General features: G+C 40.0%; 1 protein-coding gene across 1 annotated transcript in view; it reads right to left on the bottom strand.

The window, feature by feature from the left end:
• Positions 1-4,999: 4,999 nt before the first annotated feature.
• The window catches only part of LOC308081226 (uncharacterized protein), a gene marked incomplete at its 3' end in the record, with an annotated part of 65,600 nt that continues 42,634 nt past the window's right edge, over positions 5,000-27,965 (bottom strand). Inside the window, exons 10-20 of the mRNA XM_080457615.1 lie at positions 26,654-26,719; positions 15,249-15,356; positions 12,596-12,661; positions 11,562-11,666; positions 10,785-10,850; positions 9,554-9,658; positions 8,777-8,842; positions 7,546-7,650; positions 6,769-6,834; positions 5,778-5,882; positions 5,000-5,075 (exon numbers count right to left, since the gene is read on the bottom strand). Coding sequence (XP_080313741.1) covers positions 5,000-5,075; positions 5,778-5,882; positions 6,769-6,834; positions 7,546-7,650; positions 8,777-8,842; positions 9,554-9,658; positions 10,785-10,850; positions 11,562-11,666; positions 12,596-12,661; positions 15,249-15,356; positions 26,654-26,719 — 934 coding nt within the window. The remainder of the gene's footprint in view (positions 5,076-5,777; positions 5,883-6,768; positions 6,835-7,545; positions 7,651-8,776; positions 8,843-9,553; positions 9,659-10,784; positions 10,851-11,561; positions 11,667-12,595; positions 12,662-15,248; positions 15,357-26,653; positions 26,720-27,965) is intronic.

Here is a 27,965-nt window from a genome sequence, read left to right as displayed (position 1 = left end):
ACGGATGTCAGGACAGCAGAGACACGGATGTCAGGACAGCAGAGACACGGATGTCAGGACAGCAGAGACACGGATGTCAGGACAGCAGAGACACGGATGTCAGGACAGCAGAGACACGGATGTCAGGACAGCAGAGACACGGATGTCAGGACAGCAGAGACACTGATGTCAGGACAGCAGAGACACGGATGTCAGGACAGCAGAGACACGGATGTCAGGACAGCAGAGACACGGATGTCAGGACAGCAGAGACACTGATGTCAGGACAGCAGAGACACTGATGTCAGGACAGCAGAGACACTGATGTCAGGACAGCAGAGACACTGATGTCAGGACAGCAGAGACACTGATGTCAGGACAGCAGAGACACTGATGTCAGGACAGCAGAGACACGGATGTCAGGACAGCAGAGACACGGATGTCAGGACAGCAGAGACACTGATGTCAGGACAGCAGAGACACTGATGTCAGGACAGCAGAGACACTGATGTCAGGACAGCAGAGACACTGATGTCAGGACAGCAGAGACACGGATGTCAGGACAGCAGAGACACTGATGTCAGGACAGCAGTTTTAGCTCTCGCTCATTTGATTTTGCTATTTTGTCTCATCTGTTTAATAAAGTAGGTAGATGATATATTGCACTTTAACCTTAGCGCTAGGTATACTTTTAGTTGCTTGTTTTAGCAGAAAATGCACTTCAGACTTCTGGTGATTAGTAGTTTAGTTCCTACCTATGTTGATGCACTTACTGTAAGTCTCTATGGATAAAAGCGTCTGCTAAATGACTGTAATGTAATGTAATGTAATGTAATGTAAATGACTGTAATGTAATGTAATGTAATGTAATGTAATGTAAATGACTGTAATGTAATGTAATGTAATGTAATGTAATGTAATGTAATGAACTTTTTCATAGGCTTCTTTGACAGCACTATAATCAGTGTTTGACCTTACAGTCTATGTGTGTGACGTGTAAATTAATGTTTTGTGTTTCTATTTGTTTTATCTTTTCTATCAATATGTTGGATTTATATTAGTAACATTAATCCATGAATGACATGTAATCTCTTAAACCCTCAATACTTAGTCAGTAGATTGGCTATTTTCGGCTAATGTTTCCCTCAGAATAGGGATGCTAGGGTTCAAGTGGTTAATGTAAAAAAAAGGTTCCTATCACACAATATTTGGCAGCCCCCCTGTAATAACTCTGAGAACCCCTAAGGGTCCCGGACACCCTGTCGAAGACCCATGTAATAATATATAATAATTAACTATATGATTAGTAATCAAAGAATTCTACAATAAACAGCAGACCCTTTGTTTTCTCCCAGAAGTCTATGAGTTGGGTTGTTAGAAAGAGATGCAATGCCTAGTATTAACCTACAGTAAAACAATACATTGCTTTGAATTTAAATGTAATGCATTTAAATCCTTTGCATTGTGTTAAATCGTATCGCATCGTATAGCATTGTGCAGATTTGAATCGCCATCAAATCGTTATCAAATCACATGGAATCGGGAACGGGGGTGAATCGTATCGCATCGTATCGTCAGGGTATCGCTAATGTATCGTATCGCTGGCAGTGTTAGTGCTGGCGAGATGCATATCGAATCGCGCTCAGTGATGGAGATCCACATGCTTTGTGTGTGTGTGTGTGTGTCACACGCCCCAGGGGATGCTGGGAGTACTGTAGGTGGTGTGAACACGGAGGTGAACGCTAATGTTGTTTTTATAGCAACTTAAACACGCCCGTCGTAACTACCGTCGTTAATGTAGTGATGTGCACAATGATTTTGTGGAAAACTTTGGACTCTTTAACGGGTGCCATGTATACAGGGGACTCTACATAAGTAGGCATGACAGAATAGTGGATTTGATATAAAAAGATATCACTTCTATTTTCAGGTCCTCCATCATGCTGTATTTTAAGCATTCTACTGTGAAGCCGAGCATGTTTAGCCTTCTCGATAATTACAACATGTTTAGCCTGTGTAATGATGATTCTGTGTTCTCTAACATTATAACATGTTTAGCCTGTGTAATGATGATTCTGTGTTCTCTAACATTACAGCATGTTTAGCCTGTGTAATGATGATTCTGTGTTCTCTAACATCATAGCATGTTTAGCCTGTGTAATGTTTCTGTGTTCTCTAACATTACAGCATGTTTAGCCTGTGTAATGATGTTTCTGTGTTCTCTAACATTACAGCATGTTTAGCCTGTGTAATGATGATTCTGTGTTCTCTAACATTATAACATGTTTAGCCTGTGTAATGATGATTCTGTGTTCTCTAACATTACAGCATGTTTAGCCTGTGTAATGATGACTCTGTGTTCTCTAACATTATAACATGTTTAGCCTGTGTAATGATGACTCTGTGTTCTCTAACATTACAACATGTTTAGCCTGTGTAATGATGATTCTGTGTTCTCTAACATCATAACATGTTTAGCCTGTGTAATGATGACTCTGTGTTCTCTAACATTACAACATGTTTAGCCTGTGTAATGATGAGTCTGTGTTCTCTAACATCATAACATGTTTAGCCTGTGTAATGATGATTCTGTGTTCTCTAACATTACAGCATGTTTAGCCTGTGTAATGATGACTCTGTGTTCTCTAACATTATAACATGTTTAGCCTGTGTAATGATGATCCTGTGTTCTCTAACATTACAGCATGTTTAGCCTGTGTAATGATGATTCTGTGTTCTCTAACATTACAACATGTTTAGCCTGTGTAATGATGATTCTGTGTTTCAGAATTTCACATTTCAGCTAACACCCCTGATGTCATTGTTGCGAACGCAGCGGAAGGAGGCGCGCCGAAGGCGCGCCGAAGGCCTCTCTGTGTCTCTGTGTGCACTGCCTGTGTGCAGCTCCTCTGAGATAAGTAAATGTCCAATTTAGACGTACCATACATCAAATGAAAGGTCTTTGAAAACTGAACACACCTGTCAAGGTTGCGTTTAAGCCCGCCCCTTGCCCCGGAAGCCACGCCCCGGAGAAGGCTCCTAAAAACTCCCCATTGAAACCCCATGTTAAATGAAAAGTGCCCGAATCGCTCCCAAACTTTTTCTACCCCCCCTAAGTGGGGGTCTACGAACAAATACTTCGGGCTCTGATTTTGGCTCCGCCCCCCGGAAGTGGGTGAAACAGGCACTTCAAACACTTTGTTGAATTGTTCAAAAACATTCAAAGTTTTTTTTTTATTGGTTACTTAAAAAAAAAAAAAAGTTTTCATTATTTGTTTTATTTTTTTGCGTTCGCTTACCGCGTTCGCGCGTCTTACTTGTTGTTAATGAAAACCATAGGGAGGTGTTCATTCTCGAGGTCGGCTGTACTTTTGATACAGCTTAGAGTAAGCCTTCCTAACCAAAGTGCTAAAATATCATCAGCTAGAGCAGACCATCTCTCAGCTAGGCTACAGATGTAAACTTTTGGTTTTTATCTTTGGTAGCCTAGGACACGTGCACAAGTTGGTTGTAAGGGGCCTTCAAATGGCCGGCCTCTCCAAAAGGAGGGCCAAACAATTAGCAAGGTACTGCTCAATATCAGCTATTATAGGAAGCCGCTCAATTTGGAGGAGGTGTTGTTTCCTTTACCCATGAGTGTTGTCTGCTGTGTCTGACAAGTATGCCATCTATACTGTAGCCTATGTAACAATGTTCTGTTTCCCCATTATCTGACTGCACTGGCAGTGTTTAGGCATTCTGTGTGTGTGTGTGTGTGTGTGTGTGTGTGTGTGTGTGTGTGTGTGTGTGTGTGTGTGTGTGTGTGTGTGTGTGTGTGTGTGTGTGTGTGTGTGTCAGGTCAGCTCTAACCAGGGGCCTGTTTCACAAAACCTAGATAGCAGATTAACCAGGGATTAATCAGCTCTCCTGGATAAATGTATCATGACTTACTGTAGCTATGAATCAGTTTAATGAAAGCTGAGTTCTCTCTCCAGATGAACTGAGTCAGTTATCCTGATATGTTTATCCATGACTTGGTTTCATGAAGTCAATGCTACATTAGTTACCATGGAGATGTATTCTGTGAAGCTAGCCTGGTCCAGACCAGATGTCACTTTTAATTACTGTGCCTGTTGGAGTGATCTATTCTAATAGATTGATACAAAACTAGGCTTCATCTTCAGAGCTTGATCGTTTGTCCTTTTATTTTTCAAATCATGAAATTCAATATAATTAAGGAAACATAATAGTTTAATCTATTAGGAATAAGGTTAGGTTTAGACATAGTTTACTGAGGTTAAGGTTATTAATAACAGGTGAATACCACCGGATTTGCCCCGGGGCGACTGTGTTTTGGGGCGAGCGTTTTGGTATTCTGGCAATGTGTAGGCACAGACTGCACAGTTGTTTATCATGCTGAGCCTGTGACGGACCGGGTGTTGCCGATGCAACAACAGCATTCGTCGGCAGGACCAAAAAACGAGGTTATCTTTGGGAGGCTATTCATTTGTTTTTCTCTAATTTCTATTATTTTACGTTCTGAAGCACCACCTGCCCATGTGCGTTTCATTTTGCTTTCAGCAGTAGTCTCACTGTCTGTCACAATTCACCGGCAACAAAACAACAACACCTTGACAGGTCAAAACAAACACCAGTGATTATTAGCTGCTGCCAACTAGTGGTGTGGAGGCTGATTCATTTTTATTAAATTATTGCATGAAATTCTTGGACTTAGGCCAGCCGGAGGCGGACCCCGGACTGGGATGCGAGTCAACAAATGATATATATATATTTTTTTATCTTTGGAGGTCCCCTGAGGTTCGAGGCCCGTTTCAATTGAAACGGGTGAAACATAGCAAAGGCCGCCACTGCCCATGTAAAGCATTATTGTGGACCCCCACCCTTCCATTCCTCCTCCATGTAAAGCATTATTCTGGACCCCCACCCTTCCATTCCTCCTCCATGTACACAATCAGTAAACATCACAGTACATTCCTGATGGAAACTCCTTAATCTAACATGAATTAAAGTTTACAGTTACTTACTGTGTCTGGGAGTCTGGTTCATTGTGTTCAGTGTGTTCTGGAGACTCTGGTGTCTGTCTCTGGTCGTCACTTCTGGAATCATAACAATCACACAACACTCTGTTTCTGACTCATATATTCCTCATGAAGAATCCTTAATAACATGAACTAACATTAAAGACGTGGTGAAATTAAACATGCATTTTCAACCCTCTTAGAGCATATCCCTGGTCATAATATGGACAACAACAGTTGCCTAAAATAAACTATGATTTTTATTGTATTGTATGTATTCTTAGATCAAAAGCCCCTAAAAAAACTATCCTAATTACTTTCTGTCAAACTAAAACATACAATGTGATGACATACATATGTCACAGTGAGATTGGAAAACCAGTCAGAAAAAGGTTCACTCGGTTTCACCGCCTGAATCACAGCAGCAGTATTTCTTTTATAAGCTTACTTCCTCATAAGAGCTTCTTCTCCATTTCAGGATCAATAAATCTATGATCAAACTTGTGGGCTGTTGAATAAATCTGTGCTCGACCTCATGTCTACTGGAGAAGACGTGATAGCACATTCAGCCTGACTTGAACAAGTCTGTCTTGACCTAGTTACTCCTTGGCGTTCGTGGAATAGAATAAACCAGGCTGCACTGAGTAGACTTGGTCAAACCTGGATTTATCTTACATCCAGGATGATTTCATTCTGCCTTTGTGAAACGGATCCCCAGGGTTTTAAGTAAATCTAAGAGGATTCTATCACAACATTGAGTTTCCTGATCAGTGATCTTACTTTGAGTGTGAAGGTCCAGGTTCATCACTGATGTCTGAAGAGTAGATGCCACTCGTTGTGCTGCTGGCTGCTGGAGCCTCTGGTTTCTGACTCTGGTTGTCACCTCTGTTATCATCACAATCACACAACACTGTTTATGTCATCTCTGTTATCATCACAATCACACAACACTGTTTATGTCACCTCTGTTATCATCACAATCACACAACACTGTTTATGTCATCTCTGTTATCATCACAATACACTGTTTCTGTCCCCTCTGTTATCATCACAATCACACAACACTGTTTCTGTCATCTCTGTTATCATCACAATCACTAAACATCACAGTACATTCCTAATGGAAACTCCTTAAATTTCACTTTCAAAAACATTTTGGGTCATTTTTTCATCAACTCAGGCTTTTGTGGGCCCCTCAGAGAGTTTTTAAGTTTCTCGATTCAGTATTTAGATATTTGATATTGATTTTATCAGACACGCCCCCTTCCTATGCAAACCCATTGTAACTTCAAACTCAATTTTAAACATGTTAGATTCATCAAATACACCCGTCCTTGGTTCTGGTGACTCATACTGCCCTCCTAATTCGTGAGGGGGCCGTGTTTTTTCGATAACTTTTTTAATTTATTTTATTTAATTACTTTATTGTATTACATTTATTTCATTTTCCAATTTTTAAAAAAAATAAATGAAAAAAGTAATTGAAAAAACACGGTCTCTTCGCGTATTAGACAGAGTCACCAGAACCAAGGACGGGTGTTTCTGATGAATCTAACATGGTTAAAATGAAGTTTGAAGTTACAATGGGTTTGAATAGGAAGGGGGCGTGTCTGATAAAATGAATATCAAATATCTAAATACTGAATCTATCAACTTAAAACTGTCCAGGGTGCTCCCAAAAGCCTGAGTAGACGATACAATGTCCTAATTTTACTTTTTTAAAGTGAAATATCCCTTTAGCTAACATGAATTAAAGTTTACAGTTACTTACTGTGTCTGGGAGTCTGGTTCATTGGTCTGTTCTGGAGACTCTGGTGTCTGTCTCTGGTCGTCACTTCTGGAATCATAACAATCACACAACACTCTGTTTCTGACTCATATATTCCTGATGAAGAATCCTTAATAGCATGAACTAACATTAAAGACGTGGTGAAATTAAACATACATTTTCAACCCTCTTAGAGGTCATAATATGGACATAACTAACAATAGTTGCCTAAAATAAACTATGATTTGTATTGTATTGTATGTATTCTTACATCAAAAGCCCCTAAAAAAACAATCCTAATTACTTTCTGTCAAACTAAAACATACAATGTGATGACATACATATGTCACAGTGAGATTGGAAAACCAGTCAGAAAAAGGTTCACTCTGTTTCACCGTCTGAATCACAGCAGCAGTATTTCTTTTATAAGCTTACTTCCTCCTAAGAGCTTCTTCTCCATTTCAGGATCAATACATCTATGATCAAACTTGTGGGCTGTTGAATAAATCTGTGCTCGACCTCATGTCTACTGGAGAAGACGTGAAAGCACATTCAGACTGACTTGAACAAGTCTGTCTTGACCTAGTCACTCCTTCTCAGCCTGGCTTGGCGTTCGTGGAATAGAATAAACCAGGCTGCACTGAGTAGACTTGGTCAAACCTGGATTTATCTTACATCCAGGATGATTTCATTCTGCCTTTGTGAAACGGATCCCCAGGGTTTTAAGTAAATCTAAGAGGATTCTATCACAACATTGAGTTTCCTGATCAGTGATCTTACTTTGAGTGTGAAGGTCCAGGTTCATCACTGACGTCTGAAGAGTAGATGCCACTCGTTGTGCTGCTGGCTGCTGGAGCCTCTGGTTTCTGACTCTGGTTGTCACCTCTGTTATCATCACAATCACACAACACTGTTTATGTCATCTCTGTTATCATCACAATCACAATACACTGTTTCTGTCACCTCTGTTATCATCACAATCACAATACACTGTTTCTGTCACCTCTGTTATCATCACAATCACACAACACTGTTTATGTCATCTCTGTTATCATCACAATTACACAAAACTGTTTATGTCACCTCTATTATCATCACAATCACACAACACTGTTTATGTCATCTCTGTTATCATTGCAATCACACAACACTGTTTATGTCATCTCTGTTATCATCACAATCACACAACACTGTTTATGTCACCTCTGTTATCATCACAATCACACAACACTGTTTATGTCATCTCTGTTATCATCACAATACACTGTTTCTGTCCCCTCTGTTATCATCACAATCACACAACACTGTTTCTGTCATCTCTGTTATCATCACAATCACTAAACATCACAGTACATTCCTAATGGAAACTCCTTAAATTTCACTTTCAAAAACATTTTGGGTAATTTTTTCATCAACTCAGGCTTTTGTGGGCCCCTCAGAGAGTTTTTAAGTTTCTCGATTCAGTATTTAGATATTTGATATTGATTTTATCAGACACGCCCCCTTCCTATGCAAACCCATTGTAACTTCAAACTCAATTTTAAACATGTTAGATTCATCAAATACACCCGTCCTTGGTTCTGGTGACTCATACTGCCCTCCTAATTCGTGAGGGGGCCGTGTTTTTTCGATAACTTTTTTAATTTATTTTATTTAATTACTTTATTGTATTACATTTATTTCATTTTCCAATTTTTAAAAAAAATAAATGAAAAAAGTAATTGAAAAAACACGGTCTCTTCGCGTATTAGACAGAGTCACCAGAACCAAGGACGGGTGTTTCTGATGAATCTAACATGGTTAAAATGAAGTTTGAAGTTACAATGGGTTTGAATAGGAAGGGGGCGTGTCTGATAAAATGAATATCAAATATCTAAATACTGAATCTATCAACTTAAAACTGTCCAGGGTGCTCCCAAAAGCCTGAGTAGACGATACAATGTCCTAATTTTACTTTTTTAAAGTGAAATATCCCTTTAGCTAACATGAATTAAAGTTTACAGTTACTTACTGTGTCTGGGAGTCTGGTTCATTGGTCTGTTCTGGAGACTCTGGTGTCTGTCTCTGGTCGTCACTTCTGGAATCATAACAATCACACAACACTCTGTTTCTGACTCATATATTCCTGATGAAGAATCCTTAATAGCATGAACTAACATTAAAGACGTGGTGAAATTAAACATACATTTTCAACCCTCTTAGAGGTCATAATATGGACATAACTAACAATAGTTGCCTAAAATAAACTATGATTTGTATTGTATTGTATGTATTCTTACATCAAAAGCCCCTAAAAAAACAATCCTAATTACTTTCTGTCAAACTAAAACATACAATGTGATGACATACATATGTCACAGTGAGATTGGAAAACCAGTCAGAAAAAGGTTCACTCTGTTTCACCGTCTGAATCACAGCAGCAGTATTTCTTTTATAAGCTTACTTCCTCCTAAGAGCTTCTTCTCCATTTCAGGATCAATACATCTATGATCAAACTTGTGGGCTGTTGAATAAATCTGTGCTCGACCTCATGTCTACTGGAGAAGACGTGAAAGCACATTCAGACTGACTTGAACAAGTCTGTCTTGACCTAGTCACTCCTTCTCAGCCTGGCTTGGCGTTCGTGGAATAGAATAAACCAGGCTGCACTGAGTAGACTTGGTCAAACCTGGATTTATCTTACATCCAGGATGATTTCATTCTGCCTTTGTGAAACGGATCCCCAGGGTTTTAAGTAAATCTAAGAGGATTCTATCACAACATTGAGTTTCCTGATCAGTGATCTTACTTTGAGTGTGAAGGTCCAGGTTCATCACTGACGTCTGAAGAGTAGATGCCACTCGTTGTGCTGCTGGCTGCTGGAGCCTCTGGTTTCTGACTCTGGTTGTCATCTCTGTTATCATCACAATCACACAACACTGTTTATGTCATCTCTGTTATCATCACAATCACAATACACTGTTTCTGTCACCTCTGTTATCATCACAATCACAATACACTGTTTCTGTCACCTCTGTTATCATCACAATCACACAACACTGTTTATGTCATCTCTGTTATCATCACAATTACACAAAACTGTTTATGTCACCTCTATTATCATCACAATCACACAACACTGTTTATGTCATCTCTGTTATCATTGCAATCACACAACACTGTTTATGTCATCTCTGTTATCATCACAATCACACAACACTGTTTATGTCACCTCTGTTATCATCACAATCACACAACACTGTTTATGTCATCTCTGTTATCATCACAATACACTGTTTCTGTCCCCTCTGTTATCATCACAATCACACAACACTGTTTCTGTCATCTCTGTTATCATCACAATCACTAAACATCACAGTACATTCCTAATGGAAACTCCTTAAATTTCACTTTCAAAAACATTTTGGGTAATTTTTTCATCAACTCAGGCTTTTGTGGGCCCCTCAGAGAGTTTTTAAGTTTCTCGATTCAGTATTTAGATATTTGATATTGATTTTATCAGACACGCCCCCTTCCTATGCAAACCCATTGTAACTTCAAACTCAATTTTAAACATGTTAGATTCATCAAATACACCCGTCCTTGGTTCTGGTGACTCATACTGCCCTCCTAATTCGTGAGGGGGCCGTGTTTTTTCGATAACTTTTTTAATTTATTTTATTTAATTACTTTATTGTATTACATTTATTTCATTTTCCAATTTTTAAAAAAAATAAATGAAAAAAGTAATTGAAAAAACACGGTCTCTTCGCGTATTAGACAGAGTCACCAGAACCAAGGACGGGTGTTTCTGATGAATCTAACATGGTTAAAATGAAGTTTGAAGTTACAATGGGTTTGAATAGGAAGGGGGCGTGTCTGATAAAATGAATATCAAATATCTAAATACTGAATCTATCAACTTAAAACTGTCCAGGGTGCTCCCAAAAGCCTGAGTAGACGATACAATGTCCTAATTTTACTTTTTTAAAGTGAAATATCCCTTTAGCTAACATGAATTAAAGTTTACAGTTACTTACTGTGTCTGGGAGTCTGGTTCATTGGTCTGTTCTGGAGACTCTGGTGTCTGTCTCTGGTCGTCACTTCTGGAATCATAACAATCACACAACACTCTGTTTCTGACTCATATATTCCTGATGAAGAATCCTTAATAGCATGAACTAACATTAAAGACGTGGTGAAATTAAACATACATTTTCAACCCTCTTAGAGGTCATAATATGGACATAACTTACAATAGTTGCCTAAAATAAACTATGATTTGTATTGTATTGTATGTATTCTTACATCAAAAGCCCCTAAAAAAACAATCCTAATTACTTTCTGTCAAACTAAAACATACAATGTGATGACATACATATGTCACAGTGAGATTGGAAAACCAGTCAGAAAAAGGTTCACTCTGTTTCACCGTCTGAATCACAGCAGCAGTATTTCTTTTATAAGCTTACTTCCTCCTAAGAGCTTCTTCTCCATTTCAGGATCAATACATCTATGATCAAACTTGTGGGCTGTTGAATAAATCTGTGCTCGACCTCATGTCTACTGGAGAAGACGTGAAAGCACATTCAGACTGACTTGAACAAGTCTGTCTTGACCTAGTCACTCCTTCTCAGCCTGGCTTGGCGTTCGTGGAATAGAATAAACCAGGCTGCACTGAGTAGACTTGGTCAAACCTGGATTTATCTTACATCCAGGATGATTTCATTCTGCCTTTGTGAAACGGATCCCCAGGGTTTTAAGTAAATCTAAGAGGATTCTATCACAACATTGAGTTTCCTGATCAGTGATCTTACTTTGAGTGTGAAGGTCCAGGTTCATCACTGACGTCTGAAGAGTAGATGCCACTCGTTGTGCTGCTGGCTGCTGGAGCCTCTGGTTTCTGACTCTGGTTGTCACCTCTGTTATCATCACAATCACACAACACTGTTTATGTCATCTCTGTTATCATCACAATCACAATACACTGTTTCTGTCACCTCTGTTATCATCACAATCACAATACACTGTTTCTGTCACCTCTGTTATCATCACAATCACACAACACTGTTTATGTCATCTCTGTTATCATCACAATTACACAAAACTGTTTATGTCACCTCTATTATCATCACAATCACACAACACTGTTTATGTCATCTCTGTTATCATTGCAATCACACAACACTGTTTATGTCATCTCTGTTATCATCACAATACACTGTTTCTGTCACCTCTGTTATCACAATCACACAACACTGTTTCTGTCACCTCTGTTATCATCACAATCACTAAACATCACAGTACATTCCTAATGGAAACTCCTTAAATTTCACTTTCAAAAACATTTTGGGTCATTTTATCATCTACTCAGGCTTTTGTGGTTCCCTCAGAGAGTTTTTAAGTTGCTCGATTTAGTATTTAGATATTTGATATTCATTTTATTAGACACGCCCCCTTCCTATACAAACCCATTGTAACTTCAAACTCAATTTTAAACATGTTAGATTCATCAAATACACCCGTCCTTGGTTCTGGTGACTCATACTGCCCTCCTAATTCGTGAGGGGGCCGTGTTTTTTCGATAACTTTTTTCATTTATTTTATTTAATTACTTTATTGTATTACATTTATTTCATTTTCCAATTTTTTAAAAAAATAAATGAAAAAAGTAATTGAAAAAACACGGTCTCTTCGCGTATTAGACTGAGTCACCAGAACCAAGGACGGGTGTTTCTGATGAATCTAACATGGTTAAAATGAAGTTTGAAGTTATACAATGTCCTAATTTTACTTTTTTAAAGTGAAATATCCCTTTAGCTAACATGAATTAAAGTTTACAGTTACTTACTGTGTCTGGGAGTCTGGTTCATTGCTGTGTTCTGGAGACTCTGGTGTCTGTCTCTGGTCGTCACTTCTGGAATCATAACAATCACACAACACTCTGTTTCTGACTCATATATTCCTGATGAAGAATCCTTAATCCTTAACAGAACGTCCCTACTAACAAAAAAACCTAAACAGACACCCACTCGGCTCTGTTTCTCAACACAATATTCTCCAGCGGCAGGGCTAATTAAGAATGCTTTCCTAAAACATTGGCACGTCTTGAAAAGTCATCCCAAGCTTTTTAACATGTGTAATGACCCTCCTCTCTTCTCTTTCAGACGCTCCAGAAGCCTCAGAGACCGTCTTGTCCACTCGGACATGAATACACCCTCCCCCCCCACTTGGCTCCCTAATCCCCCACAGGGTTTCTATAAATGTGGCAATTGCGCCCAATGCTCTAATTCATCTAATGCAAAAAAAATTACCCACCCACGTACAGGTAAAAAATACAAAATATCCTCATTTATAAATTGTAACTCAACCCATGTGGTATATACTGTATGCTCAAGTGTCCCTGTGGACTGGCATATATTGGTCAAACCAAGAGACCACTTAAACTCCGTATAGGCGAGCACAAAACTGCTATTCGCACTAACAACCCAGAATATGCCATGGCCAGGCATTATAAATTAGCAAATCATGGCTCTCCAGCATGGCCACCCACCATGGTTTATTGAGAGCACAGCCCATGCTCACCTCTGTATATAAATTGTCTACCTTGATGCTGCCATTTATGACTCTGAGGAAGGTCGCAAGACCGAAACGTCAGTCTGTTTTACCTGCACCGTAATTAAATAAAAGGCCTAAACTGTCCGTGTTGCTTCAGCGTTCTCTCTTCTGCTCAATTTTAAACATGTTAGATTCATCAAATACACCCGTCCTTGGTTCTGGTGACTCATACTGCCCTCCTAATTCGTGAGGGGGCCGTGTTTTTTCGCTAACTTTTTTCATTTATTTTATTTAATTACTTTATTGTATTACATTTATTTCATTTTGCAATTTTTTTTTTAAATAAATGAAAAAAGTAATTGAAAAAACACGGTCTCCTCGCGTATTAGACTGAGTCACCAGAACCAAGGACGGGTGTTTCTGATGAATCTAACATGGTTAAAATGAAGTTTGAAGTTACAATGGGTTTGAATAGGAAGGGGGCGTGTCTGATAAAATGAATATCAAATATCTAAATACTGAATCTATCAACTTAAAACTGTCCAGGGTGCTCCCAAAAGCCTGAGTAGACGATACAATGTCCTAATTTTACTTTTTTAAAGTGAAATATCCCTTTAGCTAACATGAATTAAAGTTTACAGTTACTTACTTTGTCTGGGAGTCTGGTTCATTGGTGTGTTCTGGAGACTTTGGTGTCTGTCTCTGGTCGTCACTTCTGGAATCATAACAATCACACAACACTCTGTTTCTGACTCATATATTCCTCATGAAGAATCCTTAATAGCATGAACTAACATTAATGTTTAAAGTGATTTTACTCTGTCTGAGGGGCTGGTTCATTACTGAATGTTTGAGAACTTCTAAACCAGTCACTCCTCTGTCTACTGGCTCATGTATTTAGTCATAAGCTTCACAAAATGTTTCACCTTCCCAGAGTAAAATGTATTTGGTACTAAACCCAATACACTTGGTGTTCCTAAAGGTAACCTCAGTAAACTATGCCTAACCCTAAACTTATTCCTAACCTTATCCTCAGTAAAACAAATACAAGAATACAAGTATCGATGGTCTGCGAAAGACCGTGAGCGTGTTTTGGGACGAGTCTTCAGCTTAACCCACAGACAAGCATTGACAGCGCTGTGGCTTGTTGCGATAAGGATAATTCCTTTTAACAGGACGTTCATGAAAGTCCTTGCGGGCTTGTTTCCAATGAGAACCTGTGAGCAATTAGGGGTTAAGAGTGGAATCGTACCTGTGGCAACCAGGGCCTCTGGCTCCTTAGGCGGGCTCACTAACCACTCAGCTATGGCCGCCCCTAACAGCGAGTGAACAGATCCTCTCCGTGGAGTAATTAAACACCACAAACTACACAGAATATGTTGACACAAACACACTGGAGCCATTTAGGAGCACTTTATAAGAAAACTAATACTTATGTTGATTTAACAGTATGAGTTTTATTGTTGGACAGGCAGGTTATAATATGGGCTTTTGACAGCATTTCTTTCCCCTCTTCTTCCCGATACGGTGTACCGTTACGGCCCACTTTTACCCCTGAGTACCAGCCAGGTGGTACAGTGTGTCCGTGACGGATGATGAGCCAGAGGCTAAAGGCAGCGGCAGCCCACAAATATCTATTGGTCTGGGGGGGGGGGGGGGGGGGGGGGTCATTTTTGTCGCCTCAAATCTAGCTGTGAGGCGACAGCGCTACTGACTAATCTACTGTGCCCCTAAGCAATACCTTTGGTCTCCTTGTGTTGCACACACACACACACACACACACACACACACACACACACACACACACACACACACACACACACACACACACACACACACACACACACACACACACACACACACACACACACACACACACACACACACACACGTTGCCATGGGTACAACATACACACGTTGCCATGGGTATACTTTGTTGTTCTGACCTTTCGGTTGCATTTCTTCTTCTCAGTCTCCTTCTTTGTGTTCTTGTTAGTTGTCCAGGAGACAGAGTGGAGCTGGGACCCACACCTTCCACCATCACTTCAGCAACACTGTTGAAACATTCATTTCAATCAAATGTGTGTTTTTATCCATTTAGACTTAACCTTGAACCTTGAAATGCAGTCCCAGTTAAAGATGGATATCATTGTTCAAACAGTGACACAATAATGTCTAGACTGAATCCTCGGGTGTGTTTTCATTCAGAGAGCTTCACACAGGCAGCTAGGAAGCAGTTCACAATGTAAGACACTTTGAAAACGTTTTGGGCCTTGACACGATTTATGGTCTAGGGGCCGTGTCCATCTCCAATTTTGCTAGTTAGGCGGTATATAATGTTGGAACAAAAATAGCCAGAGAATGGGAGCAGCAGGAGCGGTATTGCAGTCGCTGTACCGCACTGTGGTGACGAAAAGAGAGCTGAGCCAGAAGACAAAGCTCTCGGTCTACCGAGCAATCTTCGTTCCTACTCTCACCTCATGGTCATGAAATGTGGGTCATGACCCAAAGAATAAGGTCGCGGATACAAGCGTCCGAAATGAGTTTTGTCAGACGGGTGGCTGGCCTCTCCCTTAGAGATAGGGTGAGAAGTTCATCTCCCTTAGAGATAGGGTGAGAAGTTCATCTCCCTTAGAGATAGGGTGAGAAGTTCATCTCCCTTAGAGATAGGGTGAGAAGTTCATCTCCCTTAGAGATAGGGTGAGATGAGAAGTTCATCTCCCTTAGAGATAGGGTGAGAAGTTCATCTCCCTTAGAGATAGGGTGAGATGAGAAGCTCATCTCCCTTAGAGATAGGGTGAGAAGTTCATCTCCCTTAGAGATAGGGTGAGAAGTTCATCTCCCTTAGAGATAGGGTGAGAAGTTCATCTCCCTTAGAGATAGGGTGAGAAGTTCCTCTCCCTTAGAGATAGGGTGAGAAGTTCATCTCCCTTAGAGATAGGGTGAGAAGTTCATCTCCCTTAGAGATAGGGTGAGAAGTTCATCTCCCTTAGAGATAGGGTGAGAAGTTCATCTCCTTTAGAGATAGGGTGAGAAGTTCATCTCTCTTAGAGATAGGGTGAGAAGTTCGGTCACCCGGGAGACACTCAGAGTAGTCACTGCTCCTTCACTTGGAAAGGAGCAGCTTAGGTGGTTCGGGCATCTAGTACGGATGCCTTCCGAACGTCTCCCTAGGGAGGTCCTCGCTGCACGTCCCACTGGGAGGAGACCCCCTGGCAGACCAAGGACCAGATGAGGGGAATACATCTCCACACTGGCCTTGGAACGCCTCGGGATCCCCCAAGAGGAAGTGGCTAATGTTGTTCATGAGAGGAAAGTCTGGAGCTCTCTGCTGGAACTGCTGGCCCCGCGACCCGACTCCGGATAAGCGGTTGAAGATGGAGGATGGATGGAAAAATAGCAGATCTACAAGCTCACAACACTTCATATCCTGACGTGTTGTGAGCTTGTAGATCAGCTATTTGTTTTAATTGGACAAATGATTCAAATCTTCTCTTATGGAGGTCCCTGGCAGAAACTATTTTCAGATGGGGGTCTGTGGACAAATACATATCAGTGTGAGGGTCTATAGATTAATACATATCAGTGTGAGGGTCTATAGATTAATACATATCAGTGTGAGGGTCTGTAGATTAATACATATCAGTGTGAGGGTCTATAGATTAATACATATCAGTGTGAGGGTCTATAGATTAATACATATCAGTGTGAGGGTCTATAGATTAATACATATCAGTGTGAGGGTCTATAGATTAATACATATCAGTGTGAGGGTCTATAGATTAATACATATCAGTGTGAGGGTCTATAGATTAATACATATCAGTGTGAGGGTCTGTAGATTAATACATATCAGTGTGAGGGTCTATAGATTAATACATATCAGTGTGAGGGTCTATAGATTAATACATATCAGTGTGAGGATCTATAGATTAATACATATCAGTGTGAGGGTCTATAGATTAATACATATCAGTGTGGGGGTCCTTGACATGATCATGATTTAAAACACTGGTCTAACTCACATTATTTTACAAATAATAATAATAATAATAAACTTTATTTGTATAGCACCTTTCATGACATGAAATGCAGCTCAAAGTGCTTTACAGAGCAACAATACAATTACAGTTACAACCAATTTAACAAAAAAGCTAACAAATAAATAAAAGAAAAGAAAAGAAAAGCAAAAGCATAAAACAACATTAAAATAGGCAATACAGTGAGGACTTAAAAAATCAACCAAAGAATCAGCTAAAAGCAAGAGTGAAGAAATAGGTCTTGAGCTGTGCTTTAAAGCTATCCACAGAGGCCTGTCTTAGGTGTAATGGTGCTTTAAAGCTATCCACAGAGGCCTGTCTTAGGTGTAATGGTGCTTTAAAGCTATCCACAAAGGCCTGTCTTAGGTGTAATGGTGCTTTAAAGCTATCCACAGAGGCTGCCTGTCTTAGGTGTAATGGTGCTTTAAAGCTGTCCACAGAGGCCTGTCTTAGGTGTAATGGTGCTTTAAAGCTATCCACAGAGGCCTGTTTTAGGTGTAATGGTGCTTTAAAGCTATCCACAGAGGCTGCCTGTCTTAGGTGTAATGGTGCGTTAAAGCTATCCACAGAGGCCTGTCTTAGGTGTAATGGTGCTTTAAAGGTTTAATGACATTCACTTTTACACCACATTCAAAGTCTTTGTCCTGGTCCTTCAAAAGTGTACAAAAAGTTTTAAGTGAAAATTCCATTCCAGTGATCCATGGCAGGTGTTTTTCTCTCACATTTCTAAAGCCTTTTCAACTGCAATGAAAAAAGAAATCTTTGCCTGCGGGTGTCGCTGGTGAGGGATTTTGCCTGTCAATCATCGCCTCTGCTCCGCCCCCCCCAAAGGAAAGGATAGGGGAGGGGAGGGGCGAGGAGGAGAGTGGGCGGGATTAATCGACTGTGACCTCACTGTCGAAGGGCCAAGCTCAGATTACTTTTCAGCCTAATTATTCAGAAAACCCCAGACCACAGAAAATCCACTGAATGTTCTAAGTTCAGGTTTTTTGGGTGTAATTGAGGTCATAAAACCCCAAATAAAACATTGAAAATACAAAAAGTGAAAATGAATGTCATGATACCTTTAAAGCTATCCACAGAGGCCTGTCTTAGGTGTAATGGTGCTTTAAAGCTATCCACAGAGGCCTGTCTTAGGTGTAATGGTGCTTTAAAGCTATCCACAGAGGCCTGTCTTAGGTGTAATGGTGCTTTAAAGCTATCCACAGAGGCCTGTCTTAGGTGTAATGGTGCTTTAAAGCTATCCACAGAGGCTGCCTGTCTTAGGTGTAATGGGAGTTTATTCCACACTGTCGGTCCGTAGAAGCAGAATGCTGCTTCACCGTATTTTTTATAAGTCATTGTAGGCACCTCGAGCAGGTCAGCACTTGAAGACCTGAGGGGCCGGTTTGGAACATATCTCTCTAGGCAGTCATAGAGGTACAGTAGGAAGGTGCCGACCATTTAGAGCTTTATAAACTATTAAAAGTGACATTGTTGAGAGTAATGTGTTAATAAGTAACGCGTTACTGTAACTCCATACAATGATTATTATCGTCCAGCGATGTGCTCTCACTCTGACCTCAGAACAGTAAACATTTAGAATGACAGCGACATGACCCGCCTTACTCTGTCTCTGATTGCTTTAGTTTTAGTTAGTTGTACGAACGCTTGTTTTCTATTGTTGTATTGTTTATTGAATCTTGTTTAGTCGATACACTTATTTGTTTTAGCTCCTGCTCATTTGATTTCGCTATTTTGTCTCATCTGTTTAAGGAAATAGGTAGCTGATATATTGCACTTTTACCTTAGCACTAGGTATACTCTTGGTTGCTTGTTTTTGCAGAAAATGCACTAAAGACTTCTGGTGATTAGTAGTTTTCGTTCCCTACCTATGTTGAATACACTTATTGTAAGTCGCTTTGGATAAAAGCGTCTGCTAAATGACTGTAATGTAATGTAATGTAATGTAGGTTTACACATGAGGAGTGATGATTGGTTGAGGTAGTGTGAAATATCATGGTAAGCCAATCTAATTCAGAGTTGACCATGTTACCATGTAAACAATTATTGTGGACCCCCACCCTTTCATTCCTCCATGTAAACCATTATTGTGGACCCCCACCCTTTCATTCCTCCATGTAAACCATTATTGCGGACCCCCACCCTTTCATTCCTCCATGTAAACCATTATTGTGGACCCCCACCCTTTCATTCCTCCATGTAAACCATTATTGTGGACCCCCACCCTTCCATTCCTCCTCCATGTACACAATCAGTAAACCTCACAGTACATTCCTGATGGAAACTCCTTAATCTAACATGAATTAAAGTTTACAGTTTCTTACTTTGTCTGGGAGTCTGGTTCATTGTATTCTGGAGACTCTGGTGTCTGTCTCTGGTCGTCACTTCTGGAATCATAACAATCACACAACACTCTGTTTCTGACTCATATATTTCTCATGAAGAATCCTTAATAGCATGAACTAACATTAAAGACGTGGTGAAATTAAACATGCATTTTCAACCCTCTTAGAGCATATCCCTGGTCATAATATGGACATACCTAACAATAGTTGCCTAAAATAAACTATGATTTTTATTGTATGTATTCTTACATCAAAAGCCCCTAAAAAAACAATCCTAATTACTTTCTGTCAAACTAAAACATACAATGTGATGACATACATCTGTCACAGTGAGATTGGAAAACCAGTCAGAAAAAGGTTCACTCGGTTTCACCGCCTGAATCACAGCAGCAGTAATTATTGTATAAGCTTACTTCCTCGTAAGAGCTTCTTCTCCATTTCAGGATCAATAAATCTATGATCAAACTTGTGGGCTGTTGAATAAATCTGTGCTCGACCTCATGTCTACTGGAGAAGACGTGAAAGCACATTCAGACTGACTTGAACAAGTCTGTCTTGACCTAGTCACTCCTTCTCAGCCTGGCTTGGCGTTCGTGGAATAGAATAAACCAGGCTGCACTGAGTAGACTTGGTCAAACCTGGATTTATCTTACATCCAGGATGATTTCATTCTGCCTTTGTGAAACGGATCCCCAGGGTTTTAAGTAAATCTAAGAGGATTCTATCACAACATTGAGTTTCCTGATCAGTGATCTTACTTTGAGTGTGAAGGTCCAGGTTCATCACTGATGTCTGAAGAGTAGATGCCACTCGTTGTGCTGCTGGCTGCTGGAGCCTCTGGTTTCTGACTCTGGTTGTCATCTCTGTTATCATCACAATCACACAACACTGTTTATGTCATCTCTGTTATCATCACAATCACACAACACTGTTTATGTCACCTCTGTTATCATCACAATCACAAAACACTGTTTATGTCACCTCTGTTATCATTACAATCACTCAAAACTGTTTATGTCAACTCTGTTATCATCACAATCACAAAACACACTGTTTCTGTCACCTCTGTTATTACAATCACACAACACTGTTTCTGTCATCTCTGTTATCACAATCACACAACACTGTTTCTGTCACCTCAGTTATCATTACAATCACATCTCTGTTATCTTCACAATCACACAACACTGTTTCTGTCATCTCTGTTATCATCACAATCACTAAACATCACAGTACATTCCTAATGGAAACTCCTTAAATTTCACTTTCAAAAACATTTTGGGTCATTTTATCATCTACTCAGGCTTTTGTGGGCCCCTCAGAGAGTTTTTAAGTTGCTCGATTCAGTATTTAGATATTTGATATTCATTGTTAGGACCAGTTTATAATATCTGTGTACAAAGATATATATTATAATGTGTGTATATAAGTTCTTTCTTTGATTTGTATTCATTTAATTGAATTCCTGCAATGTATTAATCCAATGTGTAATATGTCTGACAGTCCTTATCAGCTAGTAGAATTCCACTCCACTGTCTCCTCCTTTCTCCTGTCTTTTGATAATAAAGTGCTTGGCAGAGGGGAGGATGCGCCATTGTAAGTTGGGATCGTGTCCAGTGAGATACATGGTCGTTTACAATCCTCGTACGAGTAAAAGAGATCTCGTGTGTCACGTGTCTTTCTTTATCTGTGTGTGATCAAACAGCAAGGGGGTTTAAGATAACGATCAAGAACCTAACATTTCACTGGTCCTTCGTGTCGGATTTCTACGTCGTTTTTGGAAGAGGAGAAGAGGACGCATCGCAAGTCTATCGATAGCCAGAGATCCAAGAGGGTCCTGCAAGCCCTGGGGTGTAAATTCGCACCAGGCCGGTGTCCCAAGCAAGTCCGAAATCTTCTCTTCGACGAACGACTGCCGAAATCTGAACGTGATCACACACCTATAAGAAACACGTAAGTGGTCCTTGTGTGGACATATTGTTGTTATTACTAAGGTGTAATATTGACAAGTGTGTGGTCCTTGTGTGGACATATTGTTGTTATTACTAAGGTGTAATATTGACAAGTGTGTGGTCCTTGTGTGGACATATTGTTGTTATTACTAAGGTGTAATATTGACAAGTGTGTTGTAGTTGTGCATAGATAAGCAACTACAGTTATAGTTGTGTTGTAGTGGCGAAAGCCACTGCATTTTATTAGCTGCAAGAGTATACTGGTACAAGTTGAGTGTGTGTTTGTCACGGTGGTTGAAAGCCAGTGGGTCTGACAGCCCCCTCCGGGGAAATCTAGTCGTGTAAACTGCTTTGTCTATATTTATTCTATATATCTAGTATAACCCCCATAACAATCTCAGGGGTGTACGGTGTATGGTTTGGATGTGATAAGTGAGTGATAAGTGCGTGATTCCCTGGGGCACGTCTACACGTGGTGGACGTGGTGAATTTGGGTGTGATACAGTTTTTGGCCAGTATACAGCAGTGCCTAGATAAAGTTTGAAATACTATACACTTAGTTAGGATAAGAACAAGATATTTACAGTGATTAAAATAATTTCTACACATTGAACAGAACATTATAATAACCACACATATTTAAGTTCACCCACATAATAGTAATTGACTGCTAATATGGAGAAGGAAAAAGAAGATCCTGGGAAACAAGTGATTGTAGTCGATGTTACCAACGAAGAAGTGAAACCAAAGGGAAGAAAGAATATAAGGCCAAAGAAGGCCCCCGGATTTATGTATAGATGTGGTAGATGTGGACATAAGGGCCACTTTATGGTTGTTTGCGAGTCAAACACAACAGTGGATGGTTGGAATGATGAGAGAGATTAGAGAAGAGAGAAAGAGAAGAAGGTAGGAGGCTGTGCGCATTAGAGCGACAGCGAGAGAGAGAGAGTTTTGTAGTAAGAAGAACATGTTTTGTTTTGTCTAAAAGATGTGTAAATGAGAGAGTGGATTGTGCATTTTTCGTGATCTGTATGAATTGCCCCACATAGATGCAGTAATCATTTAAACATTTCAAAATTCCATGTCGTGGTGCACAACGACATGGAAGGAGTGATGTTTAAATGAGAGTAAGAGTGTATGTATGTGTGTGGATGAATGTATTTTTTTTTTTAGTAACAACATGAGAATCACAGTACATGGCAGTACAGTCCACCTAGAAGTTATTTTTCTGCATGAAAGGAGGAAGAGAGAGAGTGTGCATGTGTGTTCAGGTGTTAGTGTACATGAATTGTAAGTGAATGTGGTGTTTGGGTGTAATACATATGTACTATATGTAAAGTGTGAAGGGTAGCAACAGTAGTGTGAACAAATGGGTTATGACGTGCGTGTGTGCTTGTATACGTGCATGTGTGTAGTTTCATGTACCGAAAAGACTGTGTGTGTTTGAAGCATGTGGAATGACGTCACGTACGTTGGAGAGTGTCAGGTACTGTGTGTGTGAGAGGAGTGAGAAATATTATAGAAGTGATGCATGAGTCTGAACCAAATCTGTAATGTGCAGATTGTATGTGTGTCTGTCTGACTGTCTGCATGTGTGTGTGTGTTCACATGTGTGCGTGAGTGTGTGAGTGTGTGTGTGTGTGCGTGTGCGTGTGAAGTCCAGCCAAGAAAGAACAGGAGAAGCTCAAATAATTTTCAGTTTAGAGTATGTTTACTCAGTTTGGGAACTTTAAAGTATCTGTACAAATTTTTTAAGTATTTCTACTCATTTGAGTATTCCACAAGGGCTTGTTAAGTCCAGCCAATTTCTCAAGGGAAATAGCAAATTTTGAGGCCACGTTTCTCAGTTGTCTCACGCTATCTCTTGTGTTGATTTATTTTTGGGAGAATCTCCCACACACGTGAGGTATGTGTGGAAAACCACAAGTAAGCTCTTAAAGCACTTGAAGGTCACGGGCAATAAAGCATCTAGCTTCCTAGGCCACTCACTCAGCATGACATGATGCAAAATTATGGGTTTAACTGGTTTGTTAAGATAAAAAAAAAAAAAGATTAGACGAGCTCCTCTGTGTAGGCCTTGCCTGACCATACTAATCCCTTTGTCCAAACTGAAAGATGTTAAGGCCTCTAGGTTTTTACTCCAAATGTCTCTTAACTAACCCATTAAGACCTGGAACCTGTGTAAATTTTTGATATGTACTGAACCTCATCTCACTAAAGTTCGTTGCCAAGATGCATTTTCTACTTTGTTTATTTTTTGCTGCACAGTAGACTAGCAGAGGCACTTTTACGCCTGGGAAACGATTATGTAGATAAGATAGCAAAGGAACCTAGTCGCGCTTCACATTGGGAGTTTTTATTTGTTATGTCTGCCACCAGTGACACAGACCATTTCACACTTAGGATCTGAAGTTGAGTCATGACCATAGGTCATATCTCAAACAGGAGGGATGGTACACATATAATATATAATTAAGCAGCATTTTCACACTTATAATTTTCAACAGTTTTGTACATGTTTTTAGACAATGAAAAGGTAACGAAAGGCCATATGTAAGACTATTATTTCCACTTCTTGAAAAGTGATGATACTGTAAAACTAGATTGAAGTACAGATGTGTCAAAACGGCCATAGCCATAATGCGAATAAAGTCCAAAGTGCAAATTATCTGTCTAGTCTTTTCTCTCTCCCTACAGGGACTGAAGCACTGGTGATCTGCATGCCGTGATAAAGATCATCAAGCGAAAGGACCAGGACCAACTCTGCTGAGAGGGTCCGTTCCGAGTCCTGGTCACCAACACAATTGCTGTGAAACGTGTTATTTGGATCCACAAAAGGCCACTGTAAATTGGTGCGAACATTATCAGATATTTAAGTAATAGGAGTGAAAAAGCCAGCAGCGGGTGGGGCCGAGCGGATAGAGCTCAGGTCAGACCCAAACCTGGAGAAGACTCCCATTAGAATATTCCCCATCCCCATTCCTATTACACTTAGAATTGCACCCCTGGTATTTTTGTGAGTTTTTTAATTTCTATGAGTGTATTATATATTTGTATTATTAAAGTTACTCGTAAATCGAGGAGTGTTGACGAAAATGTTTCTCACCGTCTAAATCTAAATATATATAGGTATATTTTTACGCTAATCAAATCGCTAAGACTAAAATGTGAATGTTTATGTTTGCACACATATAAATATATCTGCTTCACACAACTGGTCATGAGAAGTGACATGCCTCGAAATCCAATATCGCTGGTGAGCCTTGGGAGAAAATGACTTTGAACTAACAGCAGCTATTTGCCGTGTAAACCGTACCATCAGTTGAAATACGCCCTAAATAGCACTGTTAAGCCTGTATGTCACTCGGGAGCCTAACCTTTGTTATGTCCACGCTGGCTCTGTGAAGAAGGGTCAGATCAACGAACACAATTGTCAACAGACATTAATGCTGACTCCCCCGTGTTTGTTTAGATCAACTAAGAATTGGAGGTTGTAAGAAAAATACAATCTCACTGGTAATCCCGTGCCAATAAGGTTGGTTTGTCTCTCTTTCCCCATCTTGGAGTGGGAAAGCTTATGTTACGTGTAGAGACAATTAACTATAGACGTAGCCTGTTCCTCAATGCTACAATGACCATGAAGAGGCCCAAAACCGTGAGTTTGAGTCAGCGTCGTTAATGGCCGTCCAGAATAGATGGACTTTTGACCTTTTGACTGCTGCGAGTGGAGGGGTCTGCGTTTCTGATAAAAAGGACATGTGGTGTTTTTTTATTTCAGATGACATTAATTCCAAGAATGTTAGTGACGCAAAGCAAGACCATTAGTGTATGGTCAATGAAAAGGTCGTGCAGACATGCGGCGTTGTCTCAGACTGATGACGAGATTTGTCCCAAGTGCTCCACTCCACACGAGAGTGTGTATTCCTTTCAAGCCCTATTTGAGAGTGACATAGAAAGTTAGTCCCAAGGCCACTGGAAGCGAAGAGGCAAATGTTTGAGTTGTTGGGTTGATTAATAAAAATCCTGTTATGATGTTCATTTTGAAATGTGAAGGCAAGAAAAATGTGATTGATGTTCAGAAGTATTAATTAAATGAACAACAGGAGGGAATGTTAGGACCAGTTTATAATATCTGTGTACAAAGATATATATTATAATGTGTGTATATAAGTTCTTTCTTTGATTTGTATTCATTTAATTGAATTCCTGCAATGTATTAATCCAATGTGTAATATGTCTGACAGTCCTTATCAGCTAGTAGAATTCCACTCCACTGTCTCCTCCTTTCTCCTGTCTTTTGATAATAAAGTGCTTGGCAGAGGGGAGGATGCGCCATTGTAAGTTGGGATCGTGTCCAGTGAGATACATGGTCGTTTACAATCCTCGTACGAGTAAAAGAGATCTCGTGTGTCACGTGTCTTTCTTTATCTGTGTGTGATCAAACAGCAAGGGGGTTTAAGATAACGATCAAGAACCTAACATTCATTTTATCAGACACGCCCCCTTCCTATACAAACCCATTGTAACTTCAAACTCAATTTTAAACATGTTAGATTCATCAAATACACCCGTCCTTGGTTCTGGTGACTCATAGTGCCCTCCTAATTCGTGAGGGGGCCGTGTTTTTTTGATAACTTTTTTCATTTATTTTATTTAATTACTTTATTGTATTACATTTATTTCATTTTCCAATTTTAAAAAAAAATAAATGAAAAAAGTAATTGAAAAAACTCGGTCTCTTCGCGTATTAGACTGAGTCACCAGAACCAAGGACGGGTGTTTCTGATGAATCTAACATGGTTAAAATGAAGTTTGAAGTTACAATGGGTTTGAATAGGAAGGGGGCGTGTCTGATAAAATGAATATCAAATATCTAAATACTGAATCTATCAACTTAAAACTGTCCAGGGTGCTCCCAAAAGCCTGAGTAGACGATACAATGTCCTAATTTTACTTTTTTAAAGTGAAATATCCCTTTAGCTAACATGAATTAAAGTTTACAGTTACTTACTGTGTCTGGGAGTCTGGTTCATTGGTGTGTTCTGGAGACTCTGGTGTCTGTCTCTGGTCGTCACTTCTGGAATCATAACAATCACACAACACTCTGTTTCTGACTCATATATTCCATAAGAAGAATCCTTAATAGCATGAACTAACATTAAAGTTTAAATTGATTTACTCTGTCTGAGGGGCTGGTTCATTACTGAATGTTTGAGAACTTCTAAACCAGTCACTCCTCTGTCTACTGGCTCATATATTTAGTCATAAGCTTCACAAAATGTTTCACCTTCCCAGAGTAAAATGTATTTGGTACTAAACCCAATACACTTCTAATATCTGATAATATCTAATAATCTGATCCTGACAGCATTATTGCAAACGCATGCAAATTGCCCACTACAGATGAATACCAAAACACTCGCCCCAAAACACAGTGGCCCCGGGGCAAATCCGGCGGTATTCACCTGGTATTCCTAAAGGTAACCTCAGTAAACTATGTCTAAACCTAACCTTATTCCTAAACGTAACCTCAGTAAACTATGCCTAACCCTAAACTTATTCCTAACCTTATCCTCAGTAAAACAAATACAAGAATACAAGAATCGATGGTCTGCGAAAGAAATGGGCGTGAGCGTGTTTTGGGACGAGTCTTCAGCTTAACCCACAGACAAGCATTGACAGCGCTGTGGCTTGTTGCGAGTGAACAGATCCTCTCCGTGGAGTAATTAAACACAACAAACAACACAGAATATGTTGACACAAACACACTGGAGCCATTTAGGAGCACTTTATAAGAAAACTAATACTTATGTTGATTTAACAGTATGAGTTTTATTGTTGGACAGGCAGGTTATAATATGGGATTTTGACAGCATTTCTTTCCCCTCTTCTTCCCGATACGGTGTACCGTTACGGCCCACTTTTACCCCTGAGTACCAGCCAGGTGGTACAGTGTGTCCGTGACGGATGATGAGCCAGAGGCTAAAGGCAGCGGCAGCCCACAAATATCTATTGGTCTGGGGGGGGGGGGGGTCATTTTTGTCGCCTCAAATCTAGCTGTGAGGCGACAGCGCTACTGACTGCGCTACCGTGCCCCTAAGCAATACCTTTGGTCTCCTTGTGTTGTGCCCTCACACACACACACACACACACACACACACACACACACACACACACACACACACACACACACACACACACACACACACACACACACACACACACACACACACACACACACACACACGTTGCCATGGGTACAACATACACACGTTGCCATGGGTACACTTTGTTGTTCTGACCTTTCGGTTGCATTTCTTCTT

The sequence above is a fragment of the Gymnoscopelus braueri genome, assembly GCF_963280865.1.
Source record: "Gymnoscopelus braueri genome assembly, contig: SCAFFOLD_83, whole genome shotgun sequence".
Classification (NCBI taxonomy): Eukaryota; Metazoa; Chordata; class Actinopteri; order Myctophiformes; family Myctophidae; genus Gymnoscopelus; species Gymnoscopelus braueri.
This window is presented reverse-complemented; position numbering and strand designations above follow the sequence as displayed.